This window comes from Centroberyx gerrardi, unplaced genomic scaffold (assembly GCF_048128805.1).
Source record: "Centroberyx gerrardi isolate f3 unplaced genomic scaffold, fCenGer3.hap1.cur.20231027 Scaffold_90, whole genome shotgun sequence".
NCBI lineage: Eukaryota > Metazoa > Chordata > Actinopteri > Beryciformes > Berycidae > Centroberyx > Centroberyx gerrardi.
In genome coordinates, this window is record NW_027605226.1 from 58,816 (window position 1) to 72,449 (window position 13,634).

At 39.3% G+C, this 13,634-nt stretch overlaps 1 protein-coding gene across 1 annotated transcript in view; it reads left to right on the forward strand.

Annotated features, from left to right (window-relative positions):
• The first annotated feature begins 6,960 nt into the window (after nt 1-6,960).
• pcsk1nl (proprotein convertase subtilisin/kexin type 1 inhibitor, like) overlaps nt 6,961-13,634 on the forward strand; it is a 13,684-nt gene continuing 7,010 nt past the window's right edge. The window contains exon 1 of the mRNA XM_078282364.1: nt 6,961-7,041. Within this exon, the coding sequence (XP_078138490.1) occupies nt 6,988-7,041 (54 nt within the window). The 5' untranslated portion in view covers nt 6,961-6,987. The remainder of the gene's footprint in view (nt 7,042-13,634) is intronic.

The following is a 13,634-nucleotide window of genomic DNA, read 5'->3' on the forward strand; positions in this document are numbered from 1 at the left end:
TGTGTGTGTGTGTGTGTGTGTTGGGACGGAGACTGTGTGTGTGTGTGTGTGTGTGTGTGTGTGTGTTGGAAATAGTAAATGACTAGCTGTGTGTGTGTTTTCAGTTTCATTACCTGTCGACGTTCTCTCTCTCTCTCTCTCTCTCTCTCTCTCTCTCTCTCTCTCTCTCTCTCTCTCTCTCTCTCTCTCTTTCTGCATCCCCTCTTCCTTTTTTATTTCTTTCTCTTCTCTTTTGCTTTCTTCCCTTATCTTCCCCTTTGTTTTCTTAAATTTTCTTTTTTCTATTCTTTTTTCTATCCCTTTCTTCTTTTCTTCTCTTTCTGCTCTTCCCTCTCTCCTCTCCTCCTCTCCTCTCCTCTCCTCCTCTCCTTGTCTCCTCTCCTCTCCTCTCCTCTCCTCTCTGTTTTGTAGATAGTCGTTGTTCTTCTTGTCGTTCTTCTTGTGACTCTCCTCCGGCTCTGTGATGTAACTTCCTGTAAAATGATATTCTGTTCAGCACCGGTTACCACGGCGACGGTGGCGGTGTTGACGACAGTGTGTGTGTGTGTGAATCGTTGCTATGGAGAACCCCCCCACCCCCCACCCCGCTGTGTTTATTCTATGGATCCAGTGGAAAAGTTTCAATAAAGAAGAAACTCATCAGTCTGTTTCTGTTTTAATGTTCAGAGGAGGAGGGGGAGGAGGAGGAGGGATGAAGAGCGAACAGATGAGTGAGTGAGTGAGTGAATAAATGAGTTAATTAGTTAATAGCTGAAAGAATGAATGAATAAATGGCTGAATGAACTAACATAAAAGAGATTTAAGAAAACTGGGAGACAGGTGAAGGACTGAATCATGTCCTTCAGCGTTTTGTTGAGCCTGGTCAAGCTGGTCTGGACCGAGCGGAGGTCCAGCAGCTGGTCTGGACCTCCAGCTGGTCTGGACCGAGCGGAGGTCCAGCAGCTGGTCTGGACCTCCAGCTGGTCTGGACCGAGCGGAGGTCCAGCAGCTGGTCTGGACCTCCAGCTGGACTGGACCGAGCGGAGGTCCAGCAGCTGGTCTGGACCGAGCGGAGGTGCAGCAGCTGGTCCGGACCGAGCGGAGGTCCAGCAGCTGGTCCGGACCGAGCGGAGGTCTAGCAGCTGGTCTGGACCTCCAGCTGGTCTGGACCGAGCGGAGGTCCAGCAGCTGGTCTGGACCTCCAGCTGGACTGGACCGAGCGGAGGTCCAGCAGCTGGTCTGGACCGAGCGGAGGTGCAGCAGCTGGTCTGGACCGAGCGGAGGTGCAGCAGCTGGTCTGGACCTCCAGCTGGTCTGGACCGAGCGGAGGTGCAGCAGCTGGTCTGGACCTCCAGCTGGTCTGGACCTCCAGCTGGACTGGACCGAGCGGAGGTCCAGCAGCTGGTCTGGACCTCCAGCTGGTCTGGACCGAGCGGAGGTCCAGCAGCTGGTCCAGATGAGTAGAGTCCGTGACACGAGTGAAGAGTGAAGAGCTTTGATCAGTCAGAATCTCTTTCAGGATCCAACTCAGCAGAAACACTGAAACACTCTGAGACACTCTGGTGTTTTGCCTGTGGAGAGCGAGCTGTGGAACCCAGCAGGACCAAGACCGAGCTGAAGACCTGAAGGCCAACCAGTCTGCAACAAGGACTTCAGTTAAAGGTTTTGGCTCAAAGCGTCTCGGAGCGGCAGGAGAGTCGACTGACTGACATTCACAGTGAGACACATGATCTAACAAACACATGATCTAACAAACACATGATCTAACAAACACATGATCTAACAAACACATGATCTAACAAACACATGAACTAACAAACACATGATCTAACAAACACATGATCTAACAAACACATGAACTAACAAACACATGATCTAACAAACACATGATCTAACAAACACATGAACTAACAAACACATGATCTAACAAACACATGATCTAACAAACACATGAACTAACAAACACATGATCTAACAAACACATGATCTAACAAACACATGATCTAACAAACATGATCTAACAAACACATGATCTAACAAACACATGAACTAACAAACATGATCTAACAAACACATGATCTAACAAACACATGAACTAACAAACACATGATCTAACAAACACATGATCTAACAAACACATGAACTAACAAACACATGATCTAACAAACACATGAACTAACAAACACATGATCTAACAAACATGATCTAACAAACACATGAAATAACAAACACATGAACAAACAAACACATGATCTAACAAACATGATCTAACAAACACATGATCTAACAAACACATGAACTAACAAACACATGATCTAACAAACACATGATCTAACAAACACATGAACTAACAAACACATGATCTAACAAACACATGAACTAACAAACACATGATCTAACAAACATGATCTAACAAACACATGAACTAACAAACACATGATCTAACAAACATGATCTAACAAACACATGAACTAACAAACACATGATCTAACAAACACATGATCTAACAAACACATGAACTAACAAACACATGATCTAACAAACATGATCTAACAAACACATGAACTAACAAACACATGATCTAACAAACACATGATCTAACAAACACATGAACTAACAAACACATGATCTAACAAACATGATCTAACAAACACATGAACTAACAAACACATGATCTAACAAACACATGATCTAACAAACATTATCTAACAAACACATGATCTAACAAACACATGATCTAACAAACACATGAACTAACAAACATGATCTAACAAACACATGATCTAACAAACACATTATCTAACAAACACATGATCTAACAAACACATGATCTAACAAACACATGAACTAACAAACACATGATCTAACAAACACATGATCTAACAAACACATGATCTAACAAACATGATCTAACAAACACATGATCTAACAAACATGATCTAACAAACACATGATCTAACAAACATGATCTAACAAACACATGATCTAACAAACATTATCTAACAAACACATGATCTAACAAACACATGATCTAACAAACACATGATCTAACAAACATGATCTAACAAACACATGATCTAACAAACACATGAACTAACAAACACATGATCTAACAAACATGATCTAACAAACATGATCTAACAAACACATGAACTAACAAACACATGATCTAACAAACATGATCTAACAAACATGATCTAACAAACACATGATCTAACAAACATGAACTAACAAACACATGATCTAACAAACATGATCTAACAAACATGAACTAACAAACACATGATCTAACAAACACATGATCTAACAAACACATGAACTAACAAACACATGATCTAACAAACATTATCTAACAAACACATGATCTAACAAATACATGAACTAACAAACATGATCTAACAAACACATGATCTAACAAACACATGATCTAACAAACACATGAACTAACAAACACATGATCTAACAAACATTATCTAACAAACACATGATCTAACAAACACATGAACTAACAAACATGATCTAACAAACACATGATCTAACAAACACATGAACTAACAAACATTATCTAACAAACACATGAACTAACAAACATGATCTAACAAACACATGAACTAACAAACACATGATCTAACAAACATTATCTAACGAACACATGATCTAACAAACACATGATCTAACAGACACATGATCTAACAAACACATGAACTAACAAACACATGAACTAAGAAACACATGATCTAACAAACACATGATCTAACAAACACATGATCTAACAAACACATGATCTAACAGACACATGATCTAACAAACACATGATCTAACAAACATGAACTAACAAACACATGATCTAACAAACACATGATCTAACAAACACATGAACTAACAAACATGAACTAACAAACACATGATCTAACAAACACATGATCTAACAGACACATGATCTAACAAACACATGATCTAACAAACACATGAACTAACAAACACATGATCTAACAAACATGATCTAACAAACACATGAACTAACAAACACATGATCTAACAAACATTATCTAACAAACACATGATCTAACAAACACATGAACTAACAAACATGAACTAACAAACACATGAACTAAGAAACACATGATCTAACAAACACATGATCTAACAAACACATGAACTAACAAACACATGATCTAACAAATATTATCTAACAAACACATGATCTAACAAACACATGAACTAACAAACACATGATCTAACAAACATTATCTAACAAACACATGATCTAACAAACACATGAACTAACAAACACATGAACTAAGAAACACATTATCTAACAAACACATGATCTAACAGACACATGATCTAACAAACACATGATCTAACAGACACATGATCTAACAAACACATGATCTAACAAACACATGATCTAACAAACACATGAACTAACAAACACATGATCTAACAAACATTATCTAACAAACACATGATCTAACAAACACATGAACTAACAAACACATGAACTAAGAAACACATGATCTAACAGACACATGATCTAACAGACACATGATCTAACAAACACATGATCTAACAAACACATGAACTAACAAACACATGAACTAAGAAACACATGATCTAACAGACACATGATCTAACAAACACATGATCTAACAAACACATGAACTAACAAACACATGATCTAACAAACATGATCTAACAAACACATGATCTAAAAAACACATGAACTAACAAACACATGATCTAACAAACATTATCTAACAAACACATGATCTAACAAACACATGAACTAACAAACATGAACTAACAAACACATGATCTAACAAACATGATCTAACAAACACATGATCTAACAAACATGATCTAACAAACACATGAACTAACAAACATGATCTAACAAACACATGATCTAACAAACACATGATCTAACAAACATGATCTAACAAACATGATCTAACAAACATGATCTAACAAACACATGATCTAACAAACACATGATCTAACAAACATGATCTAACAAACACATGATCTAACAAACATGATCTAACAAACACATGATCTAACAAACACATGATCTAACAAACATGATCTAACAAACATGAACTAACAAACACATGATCTAACAAACACATGATCTAACAAACACATGAACTAACAAACATGAACTAACAAACATGAACTAACAAACATGAACTAACAAACACATGATCTAACAAACACATGATCTAACAAACACATGAACTAACAAACATGAACTAACAAACATGAACTAACAAACATGAACTAACAAACACATGAACTAAGAAACACATGATCTAACAAACACATGATCTAACAAACACATGAACTAACAAACATGATCTAACAAACACATGAACTAACAAACATGAACTAACAAACACATGAACTAAGAAACACATGATCTAACAAACACATGATCTAACAAACACATGAACTAACAAACATGAACTAACAAACACATGAACTAACAAACACATGATCTAACAGACACATGATCTAACAAACACATGATCTAACAAACACATGAACTAACAAACACATGATCTAACAAACACATGATCTAACAAACACATGATCTAACAGACACATGATCTAACAAACACATGATCGAACAAACACATGAACTAACAAACATGATCTAACAGACACATGATCTAACAGACACATGATCTAACAAACACATGATCTAACAAACACATGAACTAACAAACACATGAACTAACAAACACATGATCTAACAGACACATGATCTAACAAACACATGATCTAACAAACACATGAACTAACAAACACATGATCTAACAAACACATGATCTAACAAACACATGAACTAACAAACACATGAACTAACAAACACATGATCTAACAGACACATGATCTAACAGACACATGATCTAACAAACACATGAACTAACAAACACATGAACTAACAAACACATGAACTAACAAACACATGAACTAACAAACACATGATCTAACAAACATTATCTAACAAACACATAAACTAACAAACACATGATCTAACAAACACATGAACTAACAAACACATGATCTAACAAACACATGAACTAACAAACACATGATCTAACAAACACATGAACTAACAAACACATGATCTAACAAACACATGAACTAACAAACATGATCTAACAAACACATGATCTAACAAACATGATCTAACAAACACATGATCTAACAAACACATGATCTAACAAACATGATCTAACAAACACATGATCTAACAAACATGATCTAACAAACACATGATCTAACAAACATGATCTAACAAACACATGATCTAACAAACACATGATCTAACAAACATGATCTAACAAACACATGATCTAACAAACATGAACTAACAAACACATGATCTAACAAACACATGATCTAACAAACACATGATCTAACAAACATGAGTGAATCAGTGAATGAAGAAAAGAATGGAGAACAAATCCTTTAAAAAACGAATGAAAGAGTGAATAAATTAATAAATGTGTCAGCAGACCTGACACGCCACCTTGAGGCTCTACTGGGTATTACACACACACACACACACACACACACACACACACACACATCATTTGCCCTTCAGTATCTTCTCACCTCCATCTTTCCCTCCTCCCCTCATCACCTCCCTCTCTCTCCTTACTCATCTATGTATCTATTCTCTCCTCCCTCCTCCCTTTCTCCTTCCTCCTCTCTGTAGCTCCTCCCTCCTTCTCTCCTCCTCCGCTTCCTCCTCTCTTTCCATCCTCTCTCCCTCCTCCTCCCTCTCCCATCCGTCATCGCTCCTCCCTCTCTCCTCTCTCATCCTATAGCTCCTCCCTCTCTTCCTCCCTCCCTCTCTCTTCTTCCTCATTGCTGTAGCTCCTCCCTCCCTTTCTCGCTCTCTTTTTCTCTCTCTCTCTCTCTCCACTGTAGTGTGTGTGATCAGATCAGACGGAGGTGTGTGTGTGTGTGTGTGTGTCGATCGCCCCGGTCAGAATGGCGAGTCTCTGCCTGCTGCTGCTGAGCGCCGCTCTGATCCACACCGCCCAGGTAGGCCCGCTGTGTGTGTGTGTGTGTGTGTGTGTGTGTGTGTGTGTGTGTGTGTGTGTGTGTTTTGGTACACCAACATGCATGTTGTGTGTCTGTGTGTGTGTGTGAGTCATCATGGTGTTGTGTAACCACGGTAACCAGATACTCAGTCATGCAGAATGATATCAGCTCTGCCATCTATCTATCTATCTATCTATCTATCTATCTATCTATCTATCTATCTATCTATCTATCTGACTAGCTATCTATCTATCTGACTATCTATCTATCTATCTATCTATCTATCTATCTATCTATCTGACTAGCTATCTATCTATCTATCTATCTATCTATCTATCTGTTTGTCTCTCTATCAGTCTATCTATGGTAAACACTGTTACATCACAGTCTGAAATGTCAAAGGGAAAGAAGTAAAATGAGAGAGAGAGAGAGACAGAGAGAGAGAGAGAAAGAAACAGAGAGACAGAGAGAGAAAGAGAGAAAGAGAGAAAGAGAGAGAAAGAGAGAGAAAGAAACAGAGAGACAGAGAGACAGAGAGAGAAAGAGAGAAAGAGAGAGAAAGAGGGAGAGAGACAGAAACAGAGAGAGAGAGAAAGAAACAGAGAGACAGAGAGAGAAAGAGAGAAAGAGAGAAAGAGAGAGAAAGAGAGAGAAAGAAACAGAGACAGAGAGACAGAGAGAGAAAGAGAGAAAGAGAGAGAAAGAGGGAGAGAGACAGAAACAGAGAGAGAGAGACAAACCTGTGTTTAGCTGCTTTAATCTTCTACATGTGGACTGTATGATATGACATCATACATGACATCATACATGACATCATACATGACCGGATTCATACGAACACGCTGCTGTTTCTCTGTTCATTTGATCAGAATCTGATCTTCAGCTTTTATACCTTTTATTGATCCGACAGATGCTTCTCTCTCTCCTTTATTTGTCTCTTATCTTATCTGTGATTTGGCAACAGAGAGAGAGAGAGAGAGAGAGGGAGTGTGTGTGTGTGTGTGTGTGTGTGTGTGTGGGGGGGGGGGGGGGGGGGGGGGGGGGGGGGGGGGACTGGACGTGCCATCGCTAGGCAACAGCTGTGACAGAGGGAACATCAGTTTCACCTCCAGAGTCACCATAGCGACAGGAGACGGTAACCCATGGCAACCAGACTATAATATGCTGGTTAGGTCTCTGTGTGTGTGTGTGTGTGTGTGTGTGTGTGTGTGTGTAGTTCTTTCTTTCTTTTTCTTTATTTTGCAGTTTAAAAACAAGAGAAAACATGAGGGGAAAAAAAAGAGGTGGCTAATGGAAAGGTTCTAGGAGGTTCTTTGGGCCGTTAGCTGCCACAGCAGAACCCGTCATGGTTCTGTAGAGAACCTTTAGAGAGAACCTGACGTTCCTCTCCCTCCTGCTGGAACACACAGACAGAGAACTGAGAACATGTGGAGCAGAGGAACAGACTCTTCCTGCTTCACTGTCAGTAAATGACATTAAAGGTTTCGTGTAACATGATTCACCTTTTCCTGTTTCTGTCCAAATCTGATCAGAGATGTTTCATGAAGACTTCGTTAAAATGTGATTATGTTAAGTCAAGTGAGCTGAAGCAGAAGTGAAGCTGAAGTCTTCCTGTTAGCAGCTAAGTAGCTAACGTGATTTTCTGTCTTCTGCAAACAAAACAACGAATGGAGTCGAGCTTCTCTCTCTCTACGCAGCAGAAGATTTTAGATGATTTGCATGTTTCTGTTATTTTAGGAGTAGAAACTTCCAGAACAGACTTTGTCTGGATGCAGAAGTCCAACAGACTGAAGCTAAAGTCTGAGTTCAGCCTCATGAGGATCTGAAGACACTTTGTCTCTGGAGCTGTGAAGCTCTTTGGAGATGGAACATTCCAGCTAGCTAAAAGCATGCTGGGTAATGTAGTTCAGTAACTAATTTTGTCGTTCATGTAAATAATACTGAATGGATTTTTGAGATGTGTTGATGCTTCCTACAACATATTTCAAAATCAAAGCCAAATGCTTTTTAGTTTGCTGACATGAAGGAACCTCCATACTGACAGAGGGGAAGAAACCAGAGGCATGATGGGAATGATGTCATGTTTGTCTCTCTATGGCTGTTTCAAAACCTCATCGGCCAATCAGAGTCCAGGATTGTGACGACTTAGTCTTCACATTCATTCAGTTTAACTCATTCAATTTAACTTTAAACTGAACTACATTTATCTGCAGAACATCATGGAGAACATGGAGAACATGGAGAACTTCCCTCTGACCCTGAGACAGAGGGGAAACTGACCTGGAAACAGTTTTTCCTCCAAAACAGATTTCAGCTTCACTTTGTTTCATCGTCTGTTTCTGCGTCAGAAAACTGATTCCTGCAGGTTTCTGTTCAGGATGCTGCTTTTATACTGCGACAGGCTGTGTGTGTGTGTGTGCGTGTGTGTGTGTGTGTGTGTGCGAATGTGTGTGTGTGTGCGTAAGAGAGACAGAGTTATTGCTCCTCTGAGGACAACAGGCTCATTAGCTTGAAAAAGACTGATTGTTTCTTCCTCCTCCTCCTTCGTCTCTCCTTCTCTTCATCTCTTTCTCTCCTCCTCCTCCTCTCTCCTTTGTCTCTCCTCCTCTTCCTCACTCTTTCTCTCTCCTCCTCCTTTCTCCTTCTCTTCCTCCTCTTCCTCTCTCTCCTCCCCTCCCTCTCTCCTTCTCTTCTGCTGATATTAGTCTCATATCTCTCTGTCTGTCAGGTTAATGCTCGAAGGTCTGAAGCAGTTTTCTGTTCTCAGACAAACAAAAACACTTTTCAGGAAATGAGAAAAGCTGATTGACTTCAACACAAAGCAAACAGCCTGAAAACCTGCTGCTGTAGACCTGAACAGTCTGCAGTCAGACCTGAGACCAGACCGGTCCAGTTTGAGACAAAACTCAACAGATCAACAGAAACCATCATGAAACATAATAACTGTCCTGCTGAGAGTCACATTATCTATCTATCTATCTATCTATCTATCTATCTATCTATCTATCTATCTATCTATCTATCTATCTATCCATCCTTCTGTCTATCTCATGGATTCTGTTTTTACATGAAATGACAATGTGTTTGATCCTGTTGGTGCAGAACAGTTTTAATATTATCAGCTGGATTTGTTATTATCATGATTAATATAGTTTGGTGCATCAGGTTTCAGGTCTGGAGGTTTTTCCTACTGAACCTGAACACATAGCAGGACGCTGATATCCCATCATGCCCTGCTGATCCCGGGGCATTTCATCACATAATAAATATATTTATTATATTTATTATTACAAGTATATTTCAGCTGCTTCATCACTCTGTTGTTTTTATAAAGCATCCTGAAAACTCTTATAGAAATACAATTTGTCTTGTTTTAGTCACAAACTGCTGCAGACAGCAGGTGAAATGTTTCTGACACTTAACTGTGACAGCAGCTAGACTCTGGACTCTGGATCCTGGACTCTGGATCCTGGACTCTGGATCCTGGACTCTGCTGTTACTGTGATCTGATCTGATCACACTGTCAGTAAAATCTGATTTTATTGAACAGCTCTTTTTAAAACACACTGTTACAAAGAGCTGCACATGATAAAAAGGGAGATGAAGATCGACCGAACTACAAATGAAAAGTAAATGTAAAACAAAAGAGCAAATAAAGACTGAACTGCTGTTTCTGTTCAAACCTCACAGCTGCTTTCTTCTTCTTATTATTATTATTTTATTCATTTTGTTTATCTGAATCAGTGTTTTCAGGAAGCTTTACCAGCCTGATGTGTTTTATTGCATTATTATTGTCATTTTATTATTAATTAGACTTTTGACCCAGCAGCGTTTCAGACAGCAGGCTGTTCAGATTCTACTGATGTTTCTGTCTGGAGGTTTTTATCCAGATCAATAATCTGTCTGTCTCTGTTATCTCTCTCCTTTTCTCCTTTTCTCTCTATCTTGCTTCATCACTCTCTCTTTTTCACTCTCTCACTCCTACCTTCTGTCTCTGCTGTTTCTTCCTTTCTAGCCCTCCCCTCACTCACACACACACACACACACACACACACACACACACACACACACTCCCTCTCTCATAAACACAAAACACACACAGCGTGCCACCATCATAATCGTTGGTAATATCTCTCTTTCTCTCTCTCTCTCTCTCTCTCTCTCACACACACACACACACACACACACACACACACACACACACACAGGACCAATCTAATTAGCGGGGGGAGGGAACAGAACAGAACAGAACAGCTCGTTAAGAACACCGGCTGCCATGGCAACAGCAGGTCTCCCTGGACACTGGCAGTGTCCTCATAACACACACACACACACACACACACACACACACACACACACACACCTTGCATACAAGCAAGCACACACACAGTGACAGCTTCATGTTCTGGAAGGTTTGGATGAAAGTCTGCTCCAGATTTTAAACCTGCAGGAAACAGTGTTAACCATCAGTAACTTTTATTACATTTTAAACAGCATGCTTGTTGTGTAGCTTGTATATATATATATATATATATATATATATATATATGTGTATATATATATATATATATATATATATGTGTATATATATATATATACATATACATGTATATATATATATATATGTATGTATATATATATTTGCCTTGTGAAGCTCAGTTGCTTTATGCTGCTGAAAACAGAAATGCAGTTCTGCTTTTAAAATGTCTTTGTGTTCTGCGCTACATAAATACACTGCAACCAAGGAACACTACATTAACCAAACACACAAGAAATACAAAAACAATTGACTTAAACCTGCAGTAAGTGATATCAGACTTCTAACCAATCCTGAAGCTAATGTGTGCTGTGTGCTGTGAGACATAATGATATAAACCAGTATCCAGCTGTGTTGCTGTTTTCTCTTCTTTTCTAAAGCTTGTTGTCAGATTCTGCTCCTGAACGAAGCTCCTCCCATTTTTTTAAACTAGCTCGTCTCCTCCCTCGCTGTTTAAAAGCACTTTCCCCCTCCCATCCCTGAAAAAACTCTCATAATGGCAGAATCAATGAAGTGAGTTAGTAAACTTGTTAAACTAGTCAACTTGTTAAACTAGTTAACTTGTTAAACTGGTAAACGTGTTAAACTGGTAAACTTGTTAAACTGGTAAACGTGTTAAACTAATAAACATGTTAAACTGGTAAACTTGTTAAACTAGTAAATTGCTACCTGCCTCTTCACTTGTCATTGTGGGTCATGTGACCTTCAGCAGGAGAAAGATCAGTCAAAGTGAGACTGGTAACCAGTAAGACTTCTTAGCAGGTACAGTTAGCTTAGCTGTTAGCATTTATGCACGCTGCTTTGCAATGTTTGTCCTTGGTAGGCCTCCGTACTGCAGTGGCTTTGCTGTGTGTAAATTACAAATGTGTTGCCGTCTCTGTCAGCCTCTAGTGGTCGGAAAATTTGACTTATTACAGCTTTAAATTGCGGCCGGACCACATAAGAGGATTGACCAAATTGTGGAAATGTTTGCTGTGATCAAACAGCAGCGGAACCAACTGCTACTGAAGCTGTAAGATAAACAATAAGACTGAATACAGTTATTATACTATACATTATATTAGTTCTTTTGCCAAGTTTTGGGTGAATTGAAAAAAAATATCGAACTATCGTTCAACGACCGCAGCTGAAGTCATTTCTGTATTTGTTGTGTGTTTGTTAATATAGTTTTCCTTGTTGCAGCGTGGTTTTTATTTGCAGCCTGCCTCTGGTTTCTGAGCTGCAGATCGTCTGTCAGCCTCCTCCTCCAGGCTGTAGTTTGGTTTCTGGCTTTAATCAGGAACAGAGCAAACGACAGACCAGAGACCAGAGACCAGAGACTGGTTCAGCGGTGTGAGAGAACAAGTCTGTGGAACTCACCTGTCTGCTTTCTTGACTTGACAATGTTGTAAACCGGAACCAACCGTTGAGCTACATGTTTAAAACACCATCCTGCTGCGTACGGACGTGTTTTTTAGGGCGGCAATTAGATTCACATGAACAAGCTAGGCTAACGTAGCTAACGTTAGCCTAGCTTGCAGACATTACTCTGCTTGGCTATGCTAGCTAATCACTGAAATCATAAATACTGACTGGGCTGCTCTGACTGGTCTGTGCTGTCTAATTAGTTTGAAGCAATTCAGATTGTTTTTTACTGTCTTTGAGATCTTTTTGACATGTTTGAGTCTGGAGTCTAAAGCTACGCCTAAACATTTTAATTCATGAACCATCTCAGTGTCTTCTGCCTGTATTGTTACTCAGTTTTTCTGATTGTATTGATTTTGATGGAAAAGCACAGAGAGTCTTCTTCAGGTTCAGACTGATATTATTTTGGTGAAGCCACTGAAACTCCATTCTGCCTCAGCTGCCTCACTCGGTGTTTTAGCAGAAACACGAGAGAGTCGTCAGCATAGAGCCGACAGAAGCTTCCAGACAGCTTGTTAATGTAAAGACTGCAGACTGAGTGTTTTGGAGTAGAGACTAGGGCTAAAGACAAGACAGTTTACTGTGTCACAGGAACCAAATCCACCTTATCACACTATTCACTTTTACTGAGAACGTTACTGAATGGATCTAC